This window comes from Gymnoscopelus braueri (assembly GCF_963280865.1).
Source record: "Gymnoscopelus braueri genome assembly, chromosome: 17".
NCBI classification, from domain to species: domain Eukaryota; kingdom Metazoa; phylum Chordata; class Actinopteri; order Myctophiformes; family Myctophidae; genus Gymnoscopelus; species Gymnoscopelus braueri.
Window position 1 is genome coordinate 7,736,411 of NC_137617.1, and position 27,521 is coordinate 7,763,931.

Sequence of the window (27,521 nt, forward strand, 5' to 3'; positions counted from 1 at the left end):
TCCTAAGCGAATAATCCCAGCCAAAAAATCCATGAATTCAAGGCTTCATGGGGTGTGTTTTTGGGTGAACTACACCTTTAACTAACTTCAACTCTAAGCCTAGTCCTCGCACACGTTGTCTCTGGAACAGTGGTTCTCAAAGTGGTGTCCGGGGACCCCCAGGGGTCCTTGAGGGGGTTCCAGGAGGTCGCCAGCTAAATGATTGGGGCCGTGGCCTAATGCAGAGCAAACTGGGGGTCCTTGAAATGAAAAGGTTAAAGAGAACCTCTGCTCTAGAATGCTAGGTCTGTTTCCTGCCACGGTCCAGTAGTTTATTTACCGAGTCGATGACGCCCTGGAGAGAATGGAAACCTCCCAGCACGGGGAATACGTGCTCGATGGTGTCTGCGATGGTGGCCAGCTATAGTGGAGGAAAGATATGTGGGGGAAGAGGGAGAGACGGAGAGAGATTATATAGAGTATACAAAAACATATGACAAATAGTAAAAATCACAGATTTACAAGCTCACAATGTGTCACATCACAATGCGTTGTGAGCTTGTAGATATGCTGCTTTTGCTATTTTAGAATAAATAAAAAAAAGAAAATCAAATTTGGACAAATAGGGACGCCAGGTTAATGTGGCTAACATACATTTTATTTTATTAATATCAAACATTATCAACATTTCCCAAAAGGAAAGGAAACCACAAAGGCAGGGCTAAAACATATCCCCACTGACGATGGAAATGAATGACACAAGAGGGGAGGATATCAAAATCATGGGATTCCATGTCTAACCCTGGAGAGAGACAATCAACTAATAGCCTACTGCAGGTCAATTTCCAATCAAGCTAACAGGCCATGAACCACTGAAAGAACATCTCCATGTCTGGTATGTACCACAGGCAGCGCTGGACCACTGTACTCGAGTCAGAGTATATCGACACTCCCAGTCAAATGTTACTCAACTACAATACAAGTGAAAGTTGCTCAAATTTGTACTTGGGTCAAAGAACTGGAGTACTTTCAAAACTACTTTTCAAGTAGGGCGTTGATTTACGGAAAAAACACAAATAGTTTGAATATGGAGATAAGAGGTTTCTTCCCAACAACAGCGATATGCTTGAGTGCAGTATACTCAAGTAAATGTACTTGGGTACTGTCCACCACTGATTAAATCCAACTCTGTAGTCAATTTGCAATCAACCATGAACCATTCAATCCGGGAACGCATCTGTGTCATTTCAAGATTTCGTTGGCTATTCAAAAATAGCAGATATACAAGCTCATAGCACGGCACCGAGTGCCGCGCTATGAGCTTGTAGATCTGCTATTTTTGAAAAAGAAATCGTGAAAATGTGTGCAAATCTTTGAATATATATATATATATATTTTTTTTAACTAAAATCTTTGCTTCTGGTGGGGGTCCCTGGAACAAATATTCAAGGATTTGCAAAAACAAAACAAAACAAAAAAGCAGATCTACAAGTATATCTGCTATTTTTTGAATAGCCCAAAGTATAAAATAATAGTTATACAGTAGCTAAAAATCTAAAATGATACAATATGCGTTCCTGGATTGAATGGGTTAACAGGCCATGAAGCCCTCCATGTCTGCTGTGTGTGTGTGTGTGTGTGTGTGTGTGTGTGTGCCTCAGGTCACCCAGAGAACCAGGTCTTGGCGTGGAACCTGAAACATCCTGCTTTGCCCTCGTCAGCTACAAGGTCATTGTTTGCATATCGTCGCTGTCCGGGCAGAAACCTTGCATGTCCAGAACCTTCCTTTTCAGGATCCAATGGATCGAATGTAGCTGTTATTTAGTCTATTATTAATATTTATAAAACCCACAGACTTAACCGTCACTTTCATTTCAAAAATGGCTGATCTACGTTGTGAGCTTGTAGATCAGCTATTTTGCGACTTTTGTGTGACACTCAGTGGTGGAAAAAGTACTCGCCTGTTTTACTTAAGTAAAAGTATCAATAATGTAGAAATACTCTGTTACGAGTAAAAGGCCTGTGTTCAAAATGTTACTTGAGTAAAAGTACAAAAGTATTGGCATCAAAATATACTTTAAGTACCAAAAGTAAAAGTACTAAACTAAATACTGTTTGAAAATAGCCGATCTACAAGCTCACAATGCGCCGTGGTGCGACGCGTTGTGAACTTGTAGATCTGCTATTTTCAAATAGCCTATGTACAAAATAGGGCTAAAGTGGTTAATGTATGTTTCATAATATCATAATTTATATCTGAAAAGTAACTAGTAACTAAAGCTGTCAAATAATTGTAGTGGAGTAAAAGTACTATATTTGCCTCTGAGATGTAGTGGAGTAGAAGTAAAAGTACTGAAAACTGGAAATACTCAAGTAAAGTAAAAAATACGTTAAAAGTGTACTTAAGTACAGTACTTGAGTAAATGTACTTAGTTACTTTACACCACTGGACACTGTAGTATGACGTAAGAGGGCATTAATTGACGACGAAACGTAAAAAGTCGAAATATGGAGATACAAGGTTTACTGCAAAGGATGTTATAGGCCTACTCCTTATTACTCAAATTACGGTTATTTCTCCTGTCCAGTCTGGCACGAAAAAAGGGCAGCCACAGAAAACCCATGGGGTAACTTTGGGTTAACAGAGTTTTCTGGATTTGTTTTCCAAGAACGTTTGAATTATGGGTTAGCAAAACAGTGCCGGGTCACCGGATATCCATTACATGCTGTGTAGCTGTGGTCAAAAAGACATTTGGTATTGGGGTCTCTCTCCAGAGTCTTGCGTATGTGTAGTATTTCAATTATACTCAGTGTTTCTGTGGATTACATGTTAACCCTTTAAGACCTGGAACGCATCTGTGTCACTTTAGGTTTCTTTGGCTATTCAAAAATAGCAGATATACAAGCGGTGCCGCGCTACGAGCTGGTAGATCTGCTATTTTTGAAAAATCTTGAAAAAAAAATTATTTCGATTTTTTTCCAAAAACTTTTAGGATTTAGATTTTTTTAAAGAATCGCCTCAGGTCTTAATGGGTTACAAAAAAAACCTCAGTGCCAATCACTAGTACATGCTTGCCTATAATGGGTCTTTTTCCACTGCATGCTACCTAGGGGACTTGCCTCTACCCGCCTTATTTGGTTTTCCATTATATGAAAGAACATGGTACGGTAATTTGTTAACCAGCTCAGTGGCCTTGTGGTTAGGGAGTCCGCCCTGACATTGGGAAGTTGGAGTTCGATCCCCTGGCCGGCCGCCGGGTCATACCAAAGACTATGAAAATGGGACCCAATGTCTCCCTGTTTGGCACTCAGCATCAACGGCTGGATTGGGGGTAAGTCCCTGAGACATACTAGCGTCATGGTCAGGGGATGTACTTGGACATCAAGCTGCCTCACGCTACAGAAACAGATAGGCTCCTGTCCTATGGGCCACATGGCTCTGCAAGGATTACTTATTGTTACTGTTTTGGTATCACCGACGTCAAAGTTCCAAGTGAGCTGAGGTGATACCAAAAGGTGACACTAAAACACTGCAGACTACTGATGAGTCAGAGAGTCAGAGATGTAGAATTATTTGCAGGATGGGACTTAATTTTATTGACCAGACCATATTTAATATGTATATATATATATACAATTTAAACCAAAAATCCTCTCTCTCACACTTATGCTAGTGTGCCAGTGATTACCCTCCCCTGTGCCAATGTTGGCACCCGTGCCTAAGGTTGCCTACCCCTGCTTTAAACTAGCCGTTAAATGAATCAATATTGAGCCACTGCATGGTCTGTTTCTTGCCTAAAATTATATCAGAAACGGTCACAGGTGAAATAGAGATAATTTCCAGACAGCGTTAGCATTATATTAGTTTGAACTTGAGCATTGTTTATCACTCTTCAATACAAAGGGTTGGACATCGTACATTGCAGTGGGAAACGATTGAGTGGAGTCGAGTAGAGTTGATCCGGTACCATGCATTGGAAAAGCGACATAATGTGTAGTAGGTATAGAACCTCTGTCTAGTGTGTATTCAAATGCATAGCGAGTTTTCAGTGAAACACATCATAAACAACACCGACGAGTCAACGTTACCTGAGTCTCGTTGAAGTCCTTCACTCCAACACAGTAGACAATAGCTCCTAGTGACCTGGCTCTCTCTGCCTGTTTGAGGACGGACAAAACCACACATGAACACCACAAAGTCAATTGTCCTTTGTCTTCGAACGTACAGTGTAGTTTGGCAGCATTTGTATGTTGTTTTATTCAGTCAAGTGAAATGTGAATGTGATTTAGATAGCATGTTGTGTAGACACATGCTATAGGTTATTTGTTTACCTGGTATCCTCTAGTTTGAAATGTACATAATTGTATTTAGATAGCGTGTTGTTTAGACAGATGCTAGGTTCTTTGTTTGCCTGGTATCCTTTGTCTCTTTGAAGCCCTACACGATTCTCTCTGCACTCTATGGTGTGATTGTTAGTGTGTTATTGATGATTATTTACCTTGTTTATTGACAAGAGTTCAATAAACACTTGTAAGTTGCTCCGGAAATGAACGTGGCTAATGCATAAATTGTGAATTGTAATGGTAACTTATTATGTAGAGTGCCTGGCTCAAGGGTAGCTACTGACGGGAGTATGTCCCTAATATGCAAGTATTTTGGTGTGAGAGGAAACCCACATGATTGTGGGGAGAACTTGCAAAGTCCACACAAAAAGGCCCCAGTCGGGTTCAAACCCAAGATCTTCTTTCTGTGAATCATGTAATAAAATGGCCCGAATGTCCATGGTAATAAACTTGACGTGAACTTGACCTGAGCGTGGCTCAGTGTTCCTCACCTCCTGCTGTGCTGTGATGAGCTGGTGATCCTGCAACTCCCCGTCTGTCAGTGCAATGATTACACTGGCCGTGCCTGAGACACACACACACACACACACACACACACACACACACACACACATGCACACGCCACAGAGAGAGAGAGAACCTCAACATAGTTCAACTCGACCACAGATAAAAGTCTGACTGACAAAATAGTTTCATAGTTTCACGACTTCTTACCAAAGTTCTCGCGATGTATCTGCTCGTTTGCCTTCAAAAGAGAAGAAAATGTTTAGTTAGAGGCTTATGAATTACAGTGGTTTTACAGAATTACAGTGGTTTATTTGAATATTTGAATTTATTTACATAAATGAATTGTAAATAAAAAAACATACAAACAAAACATACAGTACACCGTAAATCCTTAACGTTCATTTATCGCAGAAGAGTTGACAACCCATAAGGGTCCATTTGTGCACTCTTTTGGAGTTAAATTAACACTGAGGATTTTACAGTGTATAATGTATAAATGCGGTCCTTAAATAATGAAGTCTAAACAGAATCTATCATTGATGAACAGAGATGAAGACCTACCCTCTCCAGTCCCAGGTTCATGAAGGTGTCTCCTCCTGGGATCTCTCTTTTCAAAGCGTTCAACCCTTTCCTGATATCCACTCTGTACAAAGAAAACACAGTAGGAAAAGCGTTGATAGGAAATAAACAGTCGGTAGGCAACGTGTTGAAAGAACCAATACAATGACTGAATGATGAAAACCTCTGGGGGCGCAGACAGAGATGCACAAACATCCCTTCCTATGCATCTCACTGAGTGGCAGATTATGTAATCCTGACTGTGACTGTGATTTTGATCGCACCGAACGTCGACGACGAAGTATGAATAAGGCATAAGGCTACAGGTGACTAGCCTGGGGTCCAGACTGCTTCGCTACGCCAGGCGGATTTCTTTTTCTCACTCGCTATACAGACTGCAAAGCCTCCTATGTCTATGCACAGCACGAGTGAAAACGACTCGTGGCTTCTGATTGGTCTTGGGGGGGGGACCAGTGTTGTCTCGAGTCACTTCCTGACTTGCTTACGTAATTGAAATACGAGTCAAATAGGAGGCTGGCCAGACTGATAAGCGAAGTGAGAGAGAAAAAAGCCGAACGTAGTGAATCAGGCTGGATACCAGGCTAACAGGTGACTGGATGTACAGATTTCCAAAAGGCACTCCAAGATGTTCCAGCCACTCAGCTCAGGGTGGGCTCGGAATGAACCGATGCATAGTATGTGGGATGAAGCCCCTGTCTCTGTTGATTTGTTTCACACGATGAGAATGTGTCCAATATATCCTGCAACAGATGGCACTTTTCCCAAATATTATTCCTCAGACATATGCCTTGAGAAGCGCTGCCTACACAGGTGTTCTTTGTGGACAGTTTCCATGTGCTGAAGAAAAAATGACAAGCCATTCAAGTCTATAATGTTATAGTGGATGACATGCTCATTTCATCTTTCACATGGTCGTTAGACTACGGTATTAATGTACTTTATAGAGCAAAAGACAAGTGACACGCATGAAGCGTAATTCATAGAATTCTCATGCTGTTTTATCATACAATATGGCATAAGGCCTCTGTCAACAGTAATGCCCACTGGCTATGATCATCTTTTAATGATAATCACCTGTTACTTGGTTACAATTTATGCATTTAGCAGACGCTCTTAATCCAGAGCGATTTACAGTAAACAAGGACAACATGAGGTAATACATCAAATGCATAGAAATTGTAATCTAGGAACATAGGTAAACCAGTCAGTCTAAACAGTAGAATATCCCAAAAATCTATAATCTGTACATTGACGCCACTGTTTGCCACCAAGATGTCAGTGATGGAATACTACTGTATGAATTTATTTCAGACTTTTCACACAGATTGTGTTGCTACTACGATTGGTTACAGGGACAGGCCCAGCACGAGAACATGCATTTTTTTTATTTTGCCCACTATAGTTCTGTGCGGTTCGGTTCTCCAGATCCAGGGGAAGTGGGTTTTATGGTTATAGATGTGACTGTCATGGGCGCTAAGGCATTTGTCAAACTTGTACGTTGTCAGCGGAACGCGCTCGACAAAACCCGCAACAGGGACGCCAGCTCAATGTCAACGCTGACGGGCTGTTTCGTTAGCGTCTGTGTGGAATTCTGGGTAATTTGTCAGACTCAAACTTGAGGTCCTTACACAGTAAAATCCTGGATTCATTTTTTTTACTCGTGGGGTGTACACATCTAACCAAATAGACTCTTTGTGTTGACCACTTAAACCCTATACTGAATTCTTTGTCCAAGGTTTTATACAAGACCTTATTTTCTCTCTACACCAAATGTGTTGTGTTCTGCTTGTACAGTAGATCTGCTATTTTTGCCAAATGTTTGAGCCAGAATAGGGAAGCTAGGATTCATGTGGTTAATTTGAACATTCAGGATTTGACTGTGTATGTTGGGGGGTGCCTTTATTTTTGGGGTTGCCTAGATCAGTGGTTCTTGAACTTTTTCATGTCAAGGACCCCCAAAATGAAATACATTTGGCCGCGGACCCCCATCTCAGATATTTTGTTCCAGGGACCCCCAGAAGCAAAGATTTGAGTTACAAATGTTCGCTTAAAAATATATATTCAAAGGTTTGCACAAAATTTCAAACTTTTCCAAAAATAGCCAAAGTACAAAAGGTTAAAGTGGTTAAAATTATTGTGACGCTATAATAACACATTTTGCTGGGGACCACCTGGAACCCCCTCAAGGACCCCTGGGCTGGCCAATGGCCTGGATAGGTTTGGATAGGTTTGTGCTCTGACTGTTGTCTCTGCCATGTCTGCATTTGTGACAGCATCTGTGATGTGTTTACCTGTTCTCTGTCAGTTTCATGATGACGGATGCTCTGGAGGAGAACGTGATGAAGGACATCCTCAACATGGGGCTGAAACAAACAAACAAACAAATAAATAAACAACAAGAACACATTATACCAGACTGGTCAACCATCCAGTTTATTTACAAGTACTGTATTTATTGCAATTTTGAGGTACTTTTACTCTACTGGAGTATTTCCAATTGTCTATACTTTTACTTCTACTCCACTACATCTCAGAGGCAAATATTGTACTTTTACTCCCCTACAATTATCAGAAAACTTTAGTTACTAGTTACTTTTCAGATATAAATTATTACATTATAAAACATACATTAACCACTTTAGCCCTATTTTATACCTAGGCTATTTGAAAATAACCTTGTAGATCTGCTATTTTCAAACATTTTAGTACTTTTACTTTTGGTACTTTAAGTACATTTTGAAACCAATACTTTTGTACTTTTACTCAAGTACATTTTTGATATAGATGTTCAGGGCAGCCTTATACACATTTTCAGGCAGCGAGGTAGCAGAGCACAATGCCACGCGTAGCTTGGTCAATCAAATCCAGATGTTATGTTTGTAACCCGTTTGTGACCGGATTTGGCCAATCAAATCCGGATGTTACGCCCACATGGCAATTCAGTAATACCTATATAACAACTAAGTGGGTAACGATAAATACTAGAATGCAGCCGTTAAAACTAGGAAAAGATCACACTTATGCTATATCACGATATTCTATTGAAAAGATATCTAGATATATAGTCTTATATTGATATAATATTGATACTGCATTGCCACAGTGTTATTTACTTATATTTGACTGGCATTTCAATAAATCTTCTTCCAACACAAATTACAACCTCAATTTTACCCATTTTACTTGAGACCTCAGACTCAGATGTTATTACTGCCTGACTTTTGGTTCAACCCAGTTGAACCAATGTGCAGAAACTGCAGAAATAGTGAAAATGTTTTCCCTCTCCCAGAAGAAGTGTAGTAGTAGTAGTAGTAGCATTTAACAGAGATACTTTTTGTTGATACTGTATGATATGAGTCATTAAACCTGGTCACTTTTGCGCACCATAAAATCCTGACTCTTAATTTAAAGCTGCAATCTGTAGCTTACTGTATCTTAATGAATAAAATGTTATTTTAGCCAATCTGTATGGTAGAGTATGTTAATACAATACAACTAATACATCAGTACGGTAGAGTTAATACAATATAGTACATCTGTATGGTAAATTACGTATTGCAGCTTTAACTCCATGTGTAAAAATGAAGCAGATTTGACTGTACAGTTGCAGTGAAATCCACAATAACAAAAACACCTGGCTTTTAGCACTCACATACCAGTGATAACTGCTTTACAAGGAAAGGGCTTGAATTGACTTGTATTTTGAAATTCCAGACAATGCCAGAAATCTGTTAACCAGTTGTACCGCAGCATCAACATTCTAGGGGGAACATTAACAAAAAATTAAAAATCTTCAAGCCTACAACGTGTCGCAAAGCGACGCGTTGTAGGCTTGCAGATCAGCTATTTTTAGGCAAAGGGATTTGGTGTAGACTGAAGAAAATGTTCCAAGTTCAAAGCCAACTCAGGTTCAGTTTACGTTAAGTGGGTTGAGAGCAAGAGTTACATTTTTCAATTATAGGAATTGTTGTTTTATTGGATTTGTCATTCTAAACCTGCTCTACTTTTCTTTACATATTTTCTTGGGTTGTTTTGTACACAGTCCATAAATAAATCCAGCAAGACAGTGAGTCACAGAGATGTGATGATTTGTGGTGACTTGAGGTTTGAGTTTTGGCAGCCATGTTGTCCCCAGCCAGCTTGACAGTGACTATAAACCACTTGATATATAACTGTCATGCTTTAGATGTGGACCCAAAAAAAAGTTTGTTTTCTGGTGAAAATGAGAAATGATTTGGATACAGCCAAATAATTAAACACATTCACTTCAAAGATACAGGATTAGTGCTGCACATGCTGCGTAGTGCATGCACACACACACACACACACACACACACACACACACACACACACACACACACACACACACACACACACACAGCACGTGTGTGTGTGTGTTCATGCACGTATGCACAGACACACACACACACACGCACACACACACACACACACACACACACACACACACACACACACACACAGTCACACACACACAAATTTATTTTCGAAAACCAAGCACACAAATTCATGCTTGAACATACACGCACGCACGCACGCACGCACGCACGCACGCACGCACGCACGCACGCACGCACGCACGCACGCACGCACACACACACAAATTATGCATGATCACACGAATGCATGATCACACATAAAAATGCATGCAAGCGGACTCTCTCCCTGTCTGTCTCTCTCTCTCTCTCTCTCTCTCTCTCTCTCTCTCTCTCTCTCTCTCTCTCTCTCTCTCTCTCTGTGAAGTTGAGAATGTGTCACATTGTTTGCAGAGCAGGGTATGTTTATGTTGATCTGTGCTGTTTGAAGCTCACACTTGTTTGGATGGAAACAGGGACTTTAAAGGCAGAATGTTGCAGGCTGGTTTCTCCACATGGACTTTGTGTCATGAAGATGCAGGTGCTGTTGTGGCTTTATAAACAAAACAATACCACCCACATCACATCACTTCAAATCCATGCCATCTGTTGTACATGAATATAGCTAGCAAAATGTTTCCTGGATAATGTTTGTCATTGCTGTCAGTAGTTGATTAGATTTTTAGTTGTAATGGCTCCATTTAATTTGAATGTGTGAATTTATCATCTTTCTCGCATAAACAAGCACCAGACTGACAGAGCACTCTGGCAAAAACAGGTTTGATTGATGTGAACCGGCACTAAAATACCCATAATTCATAGTTGGTTTGTTTGGTGTTCTGGTAATCGTAATGTGAAGAATAGCAATGGTACTTGGTTCAATTCCCAGTAGGAGAAATACATGTTTTTAGATAAATTATTATCATTCTGTTATATGTTACAGAGGGTTTATAATGTTAAAGTGGTTGCGTTTACACATTAGCTTAGAGATTGTCTCCCAATACGTTGGCTCACACAGTTGTCAAATGCTTCCACCTAACAGCCAGTACATCGGAAGCACTGAAAGTGATTAGAAAGTAAAGCGGATGTCCAGACTCTCCCCCGACTTCCGTTTCGCCTTTGCAGATCGCGTACATAATGTTCTTACTAAATCAATTTAGCTGAAGCATATCTAGCTTGCTGCTTAGCAAAAATGGAAATGACAAAATATACATTCAAGATAAAGAAATGTATGTATGTATGTATGGCTTCCAGTCGCAAATTTTGTGAGTCACATTTTTCTCTCTCTGTAGCATTTGAAGATTGTGGAAGAGAAACACATTTAGAGATGGTTTAGGTATGAGGTAAAGTAGAGATGGTTACGTTTTTACATTAGGTTAGAGAATTAGTCTGGAATGTGTCTGGGCCCTGGGTTCAATCCCGGGCACCGCCAACTCAGCATATGAGAAGCAGGGCTTGGGTAACTAAGTAGTGCGGTAGGTAAAGTAGCTGCATGGGAGCTGACGGTAGGTGTTGCGCTCCACCTCAGCAATCCATCTCCCAGGGGTCTAGCGTATTGAAAAGAAGATAGACTCCCTCGTTCTCGGGCCGATACCGACAATAAGCCACTTCGACTTATACCTACTTACTTACTTAACCCTAGTTATGGAGTGGTGTAGTTAAAGGTAGGGTAAGTGATTTTCTTTGGTTAAAATAAGTGTTAAATAGCTCTATATTCAGATAGTACTCATTGCTATAGAGTGTTTGTTCAGTAAAAGGAGTCTCCTTGTCTCTCCAGCTCTTTATAAAACAGAAAATGCATTTTCGTTTCAGTTTCAGTTTCATTTCCAATTAGTATTAATTTATAAAATTTATAAAATAAATTAATATCCAATCAGGATAGAGAACTCGATCAGGATATAGAATAAACAAGTGCAATTTGAAGTGATGACACTAAGAAATGAGCAGGCAAAATTGGAACTGGAACACTATAAAAATGAAGCTTAAAAATGGGTACTTTCTCCTGATTGGCTGAGATTTTGACACCTACCGGAAAATGTATTTTCTGTTTATTAAAGAGCTGGAGAGACGGGGAGACTCCTGTTACTGAACAAACACTCTATAGCAATGATTACTATCAGAATATAGCGCTTTAACCTTTTAACAAAATACTTTTTGTTTTAACCCAAAAATATCACTTACCCTACCTTTAAGATCTGGGTAAGGATCTCTTTTTTTAATTACTTATTTATTGGCTTTTATGCCTTTATTGATAGGATAGGATAGATGGGGTGGGTGACATGCAGCAAAGGCTGTCGGGATTCGGGACTCAAACCCGCGATGCGCTGTCAGGCTGCTTTAGAGCCTACGTGCCTGGACCACTACGCCAGGGGTCCAGGCCCAGGGTAAGAATCTTGACAGGCTGTTCAGATTGTGTGACCTCAAACTCCTAGATTTGGAGCTTGCAGAATTTGTCTTGGAAGCTACATAGATATTTTTTTAAAGGACGTTTGTGCAAATCATTCATCATTTACAGGTGAAATGGACTAAAGCCTCATATTATTTTCTTAAAATCCAATGTCACCGAAGACCAGCCAAATATGATTTTTTTGACTTTGCTTCTATTTCCTCCGAAGAGAGAAGCATCCAACTGTTTACAGTAGAGCCGGTCACATGCGTACAGTCAGAGCATTAAGTCTGTTACTGAGCGAGTTAGCATATGGCTAGCTGTGGCTCCAGGGACAGAGGATGCAGTTTTTTGACCAGAGTGAGTGATGTGCGTCAGGCCTGGGTTTCTCTTTAAGATCACCCCAGGGCTCCATGGAAGTTATAGGACCAGAGACTACTGTGGGTATTTACCTTCAGAAAAACTTCCCCCACAATGGGAGGTTTAACGACTAGTCCAAGGATTTAGAGAGACGGTTCAACATGTTTGTTCAAATGTTGTTGTGAAGGATCTCTTACCTCTTGAACTTCATCGCTAGGTTCTCCACAAAGTAGTAGATTTCATCCCAGTGGTTCTTGACACTGCCAGACCTGAAAGACGGATGACAATTTTTTTTTTTCATTTAACCACTTTAAACCTGGAGTTTCTAATTTGGGCATGCTATCATAGGTAAAATGTTTCAAAAGTATTCAAATTTTTTTTTTAAATAGCGATACATCGCAGTGCAACTCATTGTGAGCTTGTTCATCGGCTATTCTCACACACTTTTGCGCGTCACTGTCGTGCGACAAAGCATAAAATAGGGCTTAAGTGGTTAAATATCTTAATTAACATTTGCCTACACATATTTATGTATAAAAAACAACATACTGAACACTGTAGGATGTTAACTTGTGTAAAGCCCCACTTTTCACAAAACCACATAGTGACTTGCTAAACTCAGTAGCATCTCTTAATAATAATAATAATAATAAACTTTATTTGTATAGCACCTTTCATGACATGAAATGCAGCTCAAAGTGCTTTACAGAGCAAGAATACAATTACAGTTGCAAACAATTTAACAATAAAGCAAAAAATAAAATAAAAATAAAGATAAAATAAAATAAAATAAAATAAAATAAAATAAAATAAAATAAAAGCATAAAACAACATTAAAATATGCAATACAGTGAGGACTTAAAAATCAACCAAAGAATCAGCTAAAAGCAAGAGTGAAGAAATAGGTCTTGAGCTGTGCTTTAAAGCTATCGACAGAGGCTGCCTGTCTTAGGTGTAATGGGAGTTTATTCCACACTGTCGGTCCGTAAAAGCAGAATGCTGCTTCACCGTATTTTTTATATGTCATTGTAGGCACCTCGAGCAGGTCAGCACTTGAAGACCTGAGAGGCCGGTTTGGAACATATCTCTCTAGGCAGTCATAGAGGTAGGAGGGTGCCAGACCATTTAGAGCTTTATAAACTATTAAAAGAATTTTAAAATCAATCCTAAAAACAACCGGGAGCCAGTGTAGTGAAGCTAGAACTGGAGTGATATGTTCTCTCATCCTAGTTTTAGTTAAAATTCTGGCTGCCGCATTTTGAACAAGTTGTAATCTGTTGTTTTCTTTGGCAGGCCAGAGTAGAGTGCGTTGCAGTAATCAAGCCGAGAGAAAACAAAAGCGTGGATCAACGTTTTTGCATCGTCTAACGACAGATAGTCTCTAATTCGTGCAATATTTCTAAGATGAAAGAAAGCAATCTTGGTGACATAATTAATGTGTGTATTAAAATTCAATTCAGAATCAATAATAACCCCCAGGTTCTTTACTGTGGTTCTACTTTCTACAGCCAGGTTACCAAGTCTACTTATTATTGATTCTCTCTGCTCACTGGAGCCAATTATGAGAACTTCTGTTTTATCCTCATTTAGCTTAAGAAAGTTAAGAAGAATCATTTCAGTTAAAAGTCCAAGTTTTGCTTTCTTTTCTTTGAACTGGGGGCTTGAACAATATGTTCTACAGAAAAACATTAGGCTTTAGATTTTAGTCAGTAGGGCCAAAGTTAAGGCATTCAAATATGACATAAGATTTTCATTAAATACAACTAACGAATAAAATGTAAAACAGAAGGCACTGGATAGCTATGAATGGATCATTACATTTTGCATTAATAGTGGGGCATTAACTTTCTGGGCATTAAATGTGGGGCATTAACCTGCGCATTAAAGGTGTCATTAACTTTCTGGGAATTAAAGGTGGCATTAACTTTCTGGGCATTAGAAAAAAGGGGGATTTACGATTTTTCAGCACAACAAACATAGGATTCTGTGTCCAATCATACATCTACCTCAACATGGTAAATGTTAGTATATTAGTAAATTACTGCAGCAAATTGTACAGCGGCTACCGCTCTTACTATCGTGGAGCAGTTGCACAGGAAAACACTTACATTTGCCAAACACACACATGGACCAAAGTCATTACGCGCCTCCCAACATAATGAACTCACAGTAAAGTTAAACTGGGGGATTCAACAAGCCAATCTTCAAACAAAATAATGATGCTAATGATGTTTCTGCTTTTCACACTAGGTTTCAAATGATTAAATATTTTTTTTTTACTGCAGGGATAATGTGGCACTTTCAGACAGATAAGCACTGCAGGCATGTAGACAAGACACATCATTTTGACAAACATTGATCATGTATCCATTTGTAATGGATGCAAATGTAACCAAATGGACCCTTGGTTACATTTTGTGCACTCTTGGGAGTTAAATGAAATGTGTTGTACTTAGTATTTTGTGTAGCAAAGTGGTTCCCAAACTTTCATGGATCAGTTGAATATCTCGTGTTCGTGGCCCTATTTTGTTTAATATTAATGTTGTATTATCATAAAAAATCATAGTTCTTTGCCAGTTATTTAGGGGTCCACTTGCAATAGCCTCGTGGCCCACCATTGGGCCCCGGCAAACAGGTTGCGAACCACTGGGGTAGTATTAAGCACCAGGGTGGGTGCAACCACAAATCAATAGGCTCTATGTACAGCAGCCATATTGGAAAAAACTGGGCCTCTTCCTTACTTCCTTCACAGGTCTTACCAATTATACTAATTAAGACTATGTTCCATTTAGTGTAGCACAGTGGTTCTCAAACTTTTTCATTTCAAGGACCCCCATAACACTTTCAGAGTTACACACCCGTAAGGGGCCATTTGGAACCCCGGCCCTCAAGGAACCATGAGGATACCTGGACCACACTTTGAGACCCACTGGTGTAGCAGAGTGTTTCCAGCGAGCCAACATGCACAATATTCAGCACCCTGACTCTGATCGTTAGCTATAATGAGCTAGCCAGAGACATGATGACACATGGGAAACGAGCGAACCGACTGACTGTGGTAAAATCTTAAGCCTGCGTTAGCGTCTGAAGCTAGCTCAGAAGAACTGGACACCAATGACAGACAGAGATCATTTATTTGACAACCCCGGGCACACAAAATCCTCACTGTTAATCCATTTGTAAGTCTGAGAGAGTTTGGCTGAGACACAGAGAGGGGGTGGGTGACGCGTTTTGGTTCACCCACGGCGTGCCAACTTGGATTGGGACGCATTTGTCGACGTAATCGGCCGTCGGCTGTTCGGCGGAGGCACTCACTCGTCTAGCGGCTCGCCCTCAAGGACTCGCTGACGGCACGCCATGCCAGCGTTGTTCTTAAGTGATTGAAAACATCATGCATTTGCTGTAAAATCTTGCACATATGCAGCATGTTGAGTGAACCAAAACGAGTGCTCCCCAAAATGTTACTCCTTGGGAATGGCATACTGTATGCATGGACAGCATAGCGCTGAGCAAGTCGTATTCTTGAGGATTCTATTACAGCCGGTGTAATGCCAATTTTCTCACTCAGTTAGACAACAGTACTGTAGGCTAACTTTGGGCAGTTTTTAAGGAAAACAAATAACTTATAGGATAGTTCAGCCTCAACTCTCTTGAATAGGCCTAAGTGTTAAATGTATAAATGTTTCATCTGCTCTTCCACCAGAGTTGATATTTCACTGGAATGAGAGCTCTTTGATGGGTTGGATGTAAAGCCTACAGTAACGAGTGATTATTGTCAAAATCAATTAATCGGTCAATGGAACAAAGACACGCGTTCACATTTTGGTGAATGTTTCTATCAATTTGATGCCCGTCTTTTCTCCTCCAAAATACGAAAACCAAAAGCTCTAGAGCGGTGTTTCTATCATGTATTCAATGCACTCTCCTGTTCAAAGACGGAAACAGAACATGTTGCACAACCAACGGTCTATAAAAGCTGCTTTTAAGACATTACTTCAACGTGCACGCTTGCCAGTAACCAAGGCAAGATTAAACTGCCCCGCTCTGGAGCGTTTCTCTCTCTAATGGCTTTACAAGGTACAAGATATGACGAAACTCTATACGAAACAAGAGCAAATGAGAACAGAATGTATCAGAGTCAGACATAACATACATTGTCTCAGGTTCATTCCCAGGCAGTGGCGGACAAAGAATATACTCAAGTAAATACTCAAGTATTCAAAAGTGAAAATTACCAAGTAAATCTTCAGAAATTGTCAGAAATGTTCGGGAACTATTCAAAAGTGTTGAAATGTAGTAGATCTACAAGCTCACAACACGTCGCACTGTGGCGCATATGTGAGCTTGTAGATCAGCTATTTTCACTGTATTTTGAAATAGGGTTAATTCATAAAATATTTGTGTAATTTTAGGTCCCAAGAGTCATCAGCAAAAAAAACAAAAAAGCAATACTCCACAAATGTACTGTACTTAAGTACAGTACTCAAGAAAATGTACTTGATTACTGTTTCCAGTTATATACACTCTGTTTAAATCTGTTCTCTTTTGCAGACTAAATAAACGGAAGGAGACAGTTTTCCCAGCCTTGGGAGTCAGAAGCTTTAATTCTTCCTGTGAAATTAATCTCCGGTCTATTTAATCTCATCTTCTTTGGCTTGTACTCAAGCTTATAAAGATGACTCCACTACCTCTGTTGAAATCAAAAACAGATTCTAAATTCTTTCCATGTTTCTTTCATAAAGTCTGTTGAGGTGGTACAGGTGAAATGCAGTGGTGTAAAGAAACTAAGTCAATTTACTCTACTACTGAACTTAAGTACAATTTTGAGTTTTTTTTTTACTTTACTGGAGTATTTTAAAATGTCAGTACTTTTACTTCTACTCCACTACATCTCACAGGTAAACATTGTACTTTTACTCCACAAAAATTATTTGAAAACTAGTTACTAGTTACTTTGCAGATATACATTATTATTACATTATAAAACATACATTAACCACTTTAGTCCTATGTTATACCTAGGCTATTTAAAAATAGCCGATCTACAAGCTCACAACACGTCGCATCGCAACGCGTTGTGAGCTTGTAGATCTGCTATTTTCAAACATTTCAGCACTTTTACTTTCGGTACTTTAAGTACATTTTGATACCAATACTTTTGTACTATTACTCAAGTAAATTTTGAACACCAGAGTTTTACTTGTAACTTCTTCTACATTGCAGTATTGATACTTTTACTTAAGTAAAACATTTGAGTACTTTTTCCACCACTGGGTATAGGTGAAATGGATCCAAACAGAGAGGAGTTACAAGGGAAGAATGAGAGAAGAAACACATCTGGCTGAAAATAAAGTGACATAAAGAGGGCAGGAAGCGTACAGTGTGTCACTGGGTAACCGTGGTAACGATGTGGGCAGACTGATGCAATATGTTCCATATGTGCGAGCAATGTTCATTTTGAACGGAGAAGGTGCTGTTTTGCAGCTGCTGTCTGTGGCAGTGGTTCTCAAACTTCTTTCGTGTCAAGGACCCCCAAATTGATACAGTATAGGTTTGGCCACGGACCCCCATCTGAAAATGTTTTTGTGCCAAGGACCTCCAGAAGCAAAGTTTTTTCTTCCCTAAAATGCAATTTTAGGGAAGGCCACACTTCTGCTCTCACACTAGCCATGTTTCTGGCTTCCCCCTCAACTTGCCTCTAGGCTCTTTGTTACATCGTGTATGGGTGTATAGGAGTAAAAGTATTAAGTTCTGGTTCCTCAATCATTTCTGTGTTTCTGTAGGCTTTGTATTACGTGGTGGTTCTACAAGCACATCGGTGCATGCAGTGTAGGTGGTTTTAGAGAGTTACTTCTCTGAAACAAGAGTTACAAGGTCCTACAGTATACATTCATTGTGAAAACATTACAGCAATTCATTAATATAAAAATTAAGAAATGCACTCCTACTTTTACTTGTACTTTTTTTTTTCAAAGAATGCTCTTTTGAAGTATATTTAAAAGCAATTACTTTTTACTCTTACTTGAGTAATATTTTGACTGGGCTGCTTTGACTTGTAGTGGAGTAAATTTGACCAGGAGTATCTGTACTCTTACTCAAGTACTGGGGTTGAGTCCACCTCTGCTTAGTATTTCTACATTGCAGTATTGATAGATACTTTTACATTTACATTTGAGTACTTTTTCCACCACTGCGCTTTACACTTAATATTTTTGGTGAATGTAGTCGATCTACAAGCCCACAATGCATCATATTTTGCGACGCGTTGTGAGCTTCTGGAACGGCTATTTTTGCTGAATGCAGTGTGTCCCAGAATGGGGACAACAATACTAGCTACAGGAAAAGCAATGGGATCACTCAAATGATGTGCAATCTGGCCATTAGATTTTGAGATAATATGGTTTGCAGTTGAAATGTATAGGGACATAATATGATCACCAAAATCAGTAGGGCTTATGCTCTGTGGAGCATGAAGGTGCACAGCAAACTCCACGTTAATCCAGCCAGAGATGTGTTGTTTTGGACCAAACGATTACATGATGGACATATGGACACAATGGTTGTCATCCTCACTGCCAGATAGAATTACCCTCTTGTATTAATGCATCCAATCCTAACCACTTAAACCCTACCTTTTCCCTTCCATTCCAAATCTCTAAGGCGAAAATAGCCGATCTACAAGCTCACAACGCGCTGCAACGCGACACATTGTGACGAAGGGTGCGACCCGACAACCCAGTGCACATTTCAAATGTGCAAAGTTTACTATTACCACACTCCAACATAGAGTGCATGGATAAATAACCTTTTTAATTGAAATAAATCCCGGATTGGATGCTGTGAAGGTCATTTTCCATCCAGAGAAGGCTGACTCATTTAATGCAACATCCAGCTTCACACTCAACACTGTTAGACACATTAACATCTGGGAGCTGCCCAGTACAGAGTTATGCATTGAGTGCCTTGCTCACGGTCACCTCAGCAGTAATCATTAACTCTTTGACTGCGGACGACGCGATAACGCGTCAAGTGCTACTTTGTCCAGTTGGCCGTCGACGCGCTCGACGCGCTGGACGCGCGTTCATTGTTTAATCTCTGATTGCGCTATGCTGCTTAATATTCAATGTTATTCTCAAGTTCCACTTACTTCACGGACATCTGCATCCGGTTTCATGGCCTGGATTCCGTTTCCGGTTTTTGATTTTTTTCCCCAGTCATTTTCGTCCAAAATAGGTAAATAAACGGGTTTTCACACGGTATAACGGACAAACGGACAGCTTCTCTTCTATAATCTATGGTCTGGGTGACGATCAGTCATCGCCGTCGTGCATCACAACGTAATTTTCGCTGATCAAAACAATCTGGGTGACGTCACATCCGTTTTCATGTTTTTCCTTGTCTAATCTATGAAGAAGGGTGAGAGAGACCCAACGACATGATCACGCTGTCATGTGCTGCTCTCTGCTGGCGGATTTGTGCTGGGTCTTTATATTATGTGTCCTTAAATTATTTTCATGAGAAAAATTCAAAATAAAAAAATAAAAAAACACGAAAATTGCTGGCACTGGGGGAGTACTTTATGAAAATACTCTGGCAGTCAAAGAGTTAAAGGAATAGTTCACCCAAAAAATTAATGAGGCGCAGTTTATGGAGCTAGTTCAGGCCAGGCAACTCAAGGGATTGGGGCAACCGATCAGGTGACTAGGTCACATGCACTTTTCCTCCTGATCGGGTGGTTATAGGTACTGCGCTGTTACCTGCTCACTCTGGCTTCCCTGTCTTGCTAAGCTGACGTGTGTCACTGCTGCTATTGCTGAGATCTGCTACCGCTGCTCGCTGCTTACCTGCTGCTGCCCATGAAAGTTTATATACTCATCATCTCCTGGTCGTTCGTACTCCTCGCCATGTCCTCCTCCTCCACGGACACGGGGAGCGAACGGGGTGCGGAGGAAATTCCGGACACCGGGATCGCGACCCTTCCCCCCGGGGGCATCCCGGGTCCCCCGGCCAAAGAGATCGACTCTGCGTCCGATCAGCGGCGCCTAGTTCCCGGCTGGTAGTCCAAAAACAGCTGGGTACTTATGTATGCTGCTGACCATGAATAGTCTCATATTGTTCATGTAGGTGGTCATACGGCGTCGTTGTTCCTTGGTTGATGGTTGTAATCATAGCTACTCAGCTGCGTGCTACTGGTTCTAATCATGGTATTACTTTCTTTACTTAAGTAAAAAACTAAATTAAATTATGGCAAAATTTCTTGCTAAACGCTCAGCTCAAAAGCAGTAGCGTTCGTCATTGATCGATATCAGTATGGTCAACTAGAGTGTAGAAATAGAGTAACCACACGCTTGATTCCGCCGCAAAACGGGCTCCTTGGGCTATAGTTCCAAACATCGAGTTAGACGGAGCACTTCCGCATTCCGGTTATAGTTCCAAACAATGGGACTGCCTCATTGAGTTAGACGGAGCACTTCCGCATTCCATTCTTACAATGGGAGTCGACGCTAGTGTCAGAACTCTCTTTATGGCACTGGGTTAACGGTAGTTCACCAACAGTGTTGCTTAAATTGCTTGTTCTTATCGTAAGTAACGATGGGCTCGGGGTTCTGTTATGGTCCCCAGTTTAGCGTGTACTTGTTCAATGTAGTTCACTTTATCTCAAGATTTGGGTTTCTAGACCTGGCTGCTTGCTTCTCTCTCAAGAGATGGCAACACCAATCTGTCGATCACAGAGAAATGGATGGCGTTCGCGGTGCAGGGAGAGAGAGAGAGAGAGAGAGAGGGAGAGAGATAGAAAAGGCATGGCGTCACTTTTGTGAGTCGCTTTGCTCGTTCTGGCTCTAATGTTCAGATTAATATCTTATGTACTGGTTAAAACACGGATGTGCTCAGTTGGCTGCATCTTGCTTAATTTATAGTTAATATATTTATGGATAGTTCAGTGGCTTCTTTAGACGGTACTCTTATTCTGAAGAGCTTGTCCACCAGATGTTGTATTTGAGGCTTATAGTTGATGACCGAACACATCTCTACCCAGGCGGATGAGAGATGAGAAACTAACTTGTGAGATAGTGTTCAAGAGTAGGTTTTTGCACTGCAGCTTAAATGTTAATGTTCAGCTGCTAGAACTCATTGAAAATGATTTACCATGAATCTATAGGATGTTCTGTTTCGGCGCTGGGCTGGAATGAATGAACTATTACGTTATGGGATAAAAGGGTAAGCTTTGTTCCGTATTCAGCTGTCTACTCTATTATTGGTTGATTTTCCGGTGTAAACTGGGAATTGTAGTCTCTATATTTATCATTTTATGTAGTCTGCGTGGTAAAATACATTTCAATCAGGCTGAATGGCATAAGATGGTAAGTAATTATAGTAAGCCACAGCAATTAAAGTATTATATTTATAAAATTATTAATGTTATGAACTTACTTGCGATTTGCAAATGTGAGTAAAGCAGCAATAATGCATGCAAGTATCACAGTGTAGGATTAATAAATGTGCAAGTCTAGTTGGTGTTAAAATATTATAGGTTACGGGTCCGTTCGGATTCAATCATCATTTAGCAGTATTTTAATCAGAAGGCTGCGAGTATGTTGTAAGGATGTGCATAGATCATTCTATGCTTAAAGTAGTCTGTAGTTGTGCAGACTGGCATTATATCGAGTATATCGAGTTATTTATTTATGGACAGATAATAGGGGTAGGGATGATTTATCTCCATGTGCCGATGGTGGCTATAGTTATTTACCTCTTGTATAGCTATAACTGGTATCTAATTGCAGAGTAGGAAAAATGGCATGGTAGAGTTGTTGTAGCACAGGCTAACACAGTACATTTGCTTCTTGTGGAAGCTTTAGATTGTCGTAGCACAGGCTAGCACAGCATGTTGCTGCTTGTACGGAAGCTTTAGATTGTTGTAGCACAGGCTAGTCAGCATGTTTGCTTCTTATGTGGAAGCTTTAGATTGTTATAGCACAGGCTAGCACAGCATGTTTGCCTACATGGAGGCCGAATTGTTAGCAAAAGCTATCTCAGCATGCCTTGCTACGTGGATAGCTCTGGATTGTTTGTAGCACAGGCTAGCATAGCATGGTTTGCTTCCCACGTGGAAGCTTGAATTGTCTTAGCACAAGCTATCTCAGCATGCCTTGCTACGTGGATAGCTCTGGATCGTTTGTAGCACAGGCTAGCATAGCATGGTTTGCTTCCCACGTGGAAGCTCGGATTGTTCATAGCACAAGCTAATTCAGCATGTTTGCTTCTCATGTGGAAGCTTGGATTGTTGGTAGCACAAGCTAAACACAGCATGTTTTGCTTCCCATGCGTAAAGCTATCAAATTGGTTGTAGCACAAGCTAACTCAGCATGCCTTTCTTATGTAGATAGCTCTGGATTGTCGTAGCACAAGCTAAACACGGCATGCTTGCTTCCATATGGGAGGTACATGGTATATAGAAAAGTTGGTTGCCAAGTGATGTTGTCATGTTAGGAGCATCAAGATTACAGAAGTAAAGTTGCAACAGGATAGATAGTGGGGCTTCAGTAGAGTCAAGATATCAGTCATTTGTCCATGTTGGCTGGTGCGCACCAATTAAATAAAATTAAAAAATATATATAATAATATTTTGCCGCGACATATCTCGCAGGACGGATAAAAGAGGGACTCCGATGCTGGCTGCTCCTGTTATCAATAGTTACACTATGTTGATGGGCTCTTTGCTTGTCTCATGCTTATCAAAAGCTGGGTGACTGGAAGTATCTGTCCCCGTATAAAAGGCGCTGCTGTATCCGCCAGAGTTGGATGCTCACGGCATATTTAGCACCACATCACGGTGTGTTCATCACTGGTGTCGAGTGTTGCAGCGCAACCAGCAGCTTGCGGTGTGCGACTGACTGTGTCAGGATTTGAGGCCACTCTCGCACATTGACGTGCAGCATGCGTCCCCACACATCCACAAGTGAAGCACGCACGCTTCACCGGGGATGTGTGAGTGGCTTCAGGAAGTAAATTCCTGTCCCAGCGGTTTATAACGGCGTCATCTCGTCCAGGGTGGCTTACCATGGTAATTGCAAGGATAATTCTGCTTCTGGTTCTAGATTCCAGGTTGAGCTACCTACGCTCTTGGCGGCACTGTGAGCTCTCAAGGCAGCGTGAGAGAGCTGCTTGAGATGTGGGCTTCTCAATGTTCTCAGCACTATGCTGCATCATCTACTGTGCGGGCTAGCACAAGGCTCTCAAGGCAGCGTGAGAGAGCGCTTGAGATGTGGGCTTCTCAATGTCTTCTCGGCACCTATGCTGCATCATCTACTGAGCTGCCTAGCTTGCTATTAAAACTCTGCTAAATCAATTCTGCCAACCCTCTGGCGTCTGGCTCTGTTGGGCCGATCCAGACTTGCAACAGATGGTTTTCGTGCTAAATATATTAGGCTATGGATGGAGAGGGATATCGGCGTTAGTTAATATTATTCACATGTCTAATAATCTGCGTCAAGCTCTGCAAGCTATAATTTAAGCTTGTATACCGTATTCTTTCTGCATCAACTGCTATGTTGCTAATATGCGCCACATGGCGCTTAACCAATTTAGACCGAGGCCGATTCTAAAATCTCCTTCTAAATCTGATCTAAGTTCTGGAAACTTCAAATAGTTAAAAAATATATAAAATGCATGTTGCTATACGGTAAATGGCAACATGAACCCAAAATGGGTTAAATTGGTCATAGGATGGCCGGGCTAATTCAGAATTGGAATAACATTGTGTTTGTCTCTCCATCTGTAGGCCTAAACTTGAACTGGTTCACTGCAAAGCTGCGAGAGATCTGCTCAAGCTGTGGGCTTTCTCCATCCTCCGTATTGGTGTAGCAACACCTGCAGCGCTGCTTGTCCTTCCGCTTCTCTTAAATCTATGGGGCAATGGTCCTCAGGAGCTTACGTAGATATTGGTTAATAAGGATGACATTCTGCAGGCTAAAAGCTCATGAGTATGAGCGCTCTCGCTGTTCTATCGCTAATTCAATAAATGCTGCTCGCTTTAATTACAACTCGGGTGGATTGCTGGGGATTTAGTTATTGGTGACTTCATGGCTTTAATATGTTGGGTTTTAAAAATGTTGGGCTATTTAATATGTTGGGTTTTTAAAATGTTGGGCTATTTATGACTATACAGTCAGGCTAATATATTATATATATAGTACTGATTCAGATGTTAAGTAAAGATAGCACGTCTTTACACACATAGTCAGTACACTTTATTTATTATGGATGATAAACAATAGTTATCATTCATCATAGGATGACTCATTTATATATATATATGTGTATATATATAGCAGATTTCTTTGAAAAAGAAATAAATATAGAATGTCCTCTTCGAATCCGATTTGGTGCGGCACAGCTGTGGACTCCATATTAGGATATCGTCTAGGACTCCTGAATTCAGGGATCAGCAGGTACCTGGATTCATCAGGCTTGTTGAACACATGGATGCATGCGGCATTTGTTTAAGTAAACCTAAAAAATGTAATGTTGAGGAACACTATCATGTTAGTAAGAATCAAGTTATGGAGCTCCACCATTCTCACAGATGGTTGGTCCGGCGTCAGGCTCTGTGCTCCCAAGCAGTTTTGGGGGTTCTTGCTGTTTTGGGGGTTTAATTCATTCCCTGTAAATGCTAATTGGCATGTAACATTCATTAAAATGTTATCCTTACAGGGAATGAATGGATTCAGAGGCCTGACGCCAAACTATGCTTCCTCTTGTTTCTATACCATGCTCAAGCTTGCAAATATATATTGCTAATAAATATATATTCTAATCCAATCTAAGAGTTGTCTGACTGAAATGAGGCGCAGTTTATGGAGCTAGTTCAGGCCAGGCAACTCAAGGGATTGGGGCAACCGATCAGGTGACTAGGTCACATGCACTTTTCCTCCTGATCGGGTGGTTATAGGTACTGCGCTGTTACCTGCTCACTCTGGCTTCCCTGTCTTGCTAAGCTGACGTGTGTCACTGCTGCTATTGCTGAGATCTGCTACCGCTGCTCGCTGCTTACCTGCTGCTGCCCATGAAAGTCATCCCACCCGCCTCCCCGGCATCCACCTGTAGGCTCTGTTTCTAGATCCCCATGGGGGTTTAATTCATTCCCTGTAAATGCTAATTGGCATGTAACATTCATTAAAATGTTATCCTTACAGGGAATGAATGGATTCAGAGGCCTGACGCCAAACTATGCTTCCTCTTGTTTCTATACCATGCTCAAGCTTGCAAATATATATTGCTAATAAATATATATTCTAATCCAATCTAAGAGTTGTCTGACTGAACTTATTTTATATCAATTGCACACCCCATGAAGCCTTGAATTCATGGAGATTGTTTAGTTTTTGTCGCATTCCTGAGCCAATAATTTGATGACCGGGTGTATTTCCGGCAGGAGACTCAAAGAGTCTCCTTTGTGTCTCCTACTGGGTACATTAGCATCTTTGCCGCCGGTAATGAAATTATTGGCTTAGGAATGCGACAAAAACAAAAAAATCTCCATGAATTCAATGCTTCCTGGGGTGTGCAATTGATTGAAAATAACTAATTTTTTGGGTGAACTACTCCTTTAAAAATTGGCTGAACATTTCTCATTCTCCGAACTGGAGATCAAAGTTGTCGAATCTGAGAATTGAAACCGTTCATCATGACAAGCTTTAACTTGTTTTAATCTCCAACCTGCTGACCTTAATGTGGGTGAACCAAAACATTGCACGTGAAGCATTTCCCTGTAGTTGTGATTGTTGTTGTAATGATAAGGCTGCACACATCAAGGCCCCCTGTTCAGTTCTTTTCTTTAAGCTGACTAAGCAGTGAGGACAAGACCTTGCAAACCAAACAAAAAACCCCACAACACTTCACCGACGCTTCAGGAGGAGGGCGAGGAATGTGGAGGAAAATGTGCTGCACAAACACAAGTAGTCTTTAACATGCGAGATATTGCACGCACACACACACACACACACACACACACACACACGCTCATGCACACATGCACGCAGTCATCCACCCACACAGACTGGGCCCCAGGCCGCGGGGAATGGCATGAGGAGCCAGCTTTCTTCAGGGGGTGAAGATTATTCCATTACAGCAACGGACCAGAGGAAAAACACAGCGTGTACACAGGCGCACGCACGCACGCACACGCACACAGACATACACGCGCGCACACGCACACACGCACACACACACACACACACACACACACACACACACACACACACACACACACACACACACACACACACACACACACCACATACTATACACATGCACACCCTTGCCAGTGGTGGAAGAAAGTACTTAGATATTTTACTTATCAATACCACAATATAAAAATACTCTGTTACAAGTAAAAGGCCTGTGTTCAAAATGTTACTTGAGTAAAAGTACATAAGTATTGGCATCATAATATACTTAAAGTACCAAAAGTAAAAGTACTCATTATGCAGAATGTCCCATTTCACAATGTCTAAAATATGCAAATGTTTTGAAAATAGCAGATCTACAAGCTCACAACGCGTCACGATGCGACGCGTTGTGAGCTTGTAGATTGGCTATTTTCAAGAAGCCAAAGTTGAAATAGGACTGAAGCAGTTAATGTACGTTTTGTAATAATAATCAAAATCTACAAAGTAACTACAGTTTTCAAGTAATTGTAATGGAGTGAAAGTACAATATTTGCCTCTGAGATGTAGTCGAGTAGAAGTAAAAGTAGAGAAAATTGGAAATACTCCAGTAAAGTAAAAGTACCTCAGAATTGTACAGTACAGTACAGTCTTGAGTAAATGTACTTAGTTACTTTACACACCACTGACCCTTGCACATACACGCATGCACAGCCACACACACACACAAACACAGGCTGCATGTTGCTCTCATGCAGTAATATCAGTATTTGTTTAACGTCGGGGTGAATCTGAGGACTCCCCTCTCGTGGTTTTTCCAACTGC

General features: G+C 40.7%; 1 protein-coding gene across 1 annotated transcript in view; it reads right to left on the reverse strand.

The window, feature by feature from the left end:
* LOC308104901 (anthrax toxin receptor 1-like) overlaps nt 1–27,521 on the reverse strand; it is a 98,228-nt gene that overhangs the window by 48,792 nt on the left and 21,915 nt on the right. The window contains exons 2-8 of the mRNA XM_080455534.1: nt 12,726–12,797; nt 7,701–7,772; nt 5,392–5,473; nt 5,038–5,068; nt 4,815–4,888; nt 4,069–4,137; nt 320–400 (exon numbers count right to left, since the gene is read on the reverse strand). Coding sequence (XP_080311660.1) covers nt 320–400; nt 4,069–4,137; nt 4,815–4,888; nt 5,038–5,068; nt 5,392–5,473; nt 7,701–7,772; nt 12,726–12,797 — 481 coding nt within the window. The remainder of the gene's footprint in view (nt 1–319; nt 401–4,068; nt 4,138–4,814; nt 4,889–5,037; nt 5,069–5,391; nt 5,474–7,700; nt 7,773–12,725; nt 12,798–27,521) is intronic.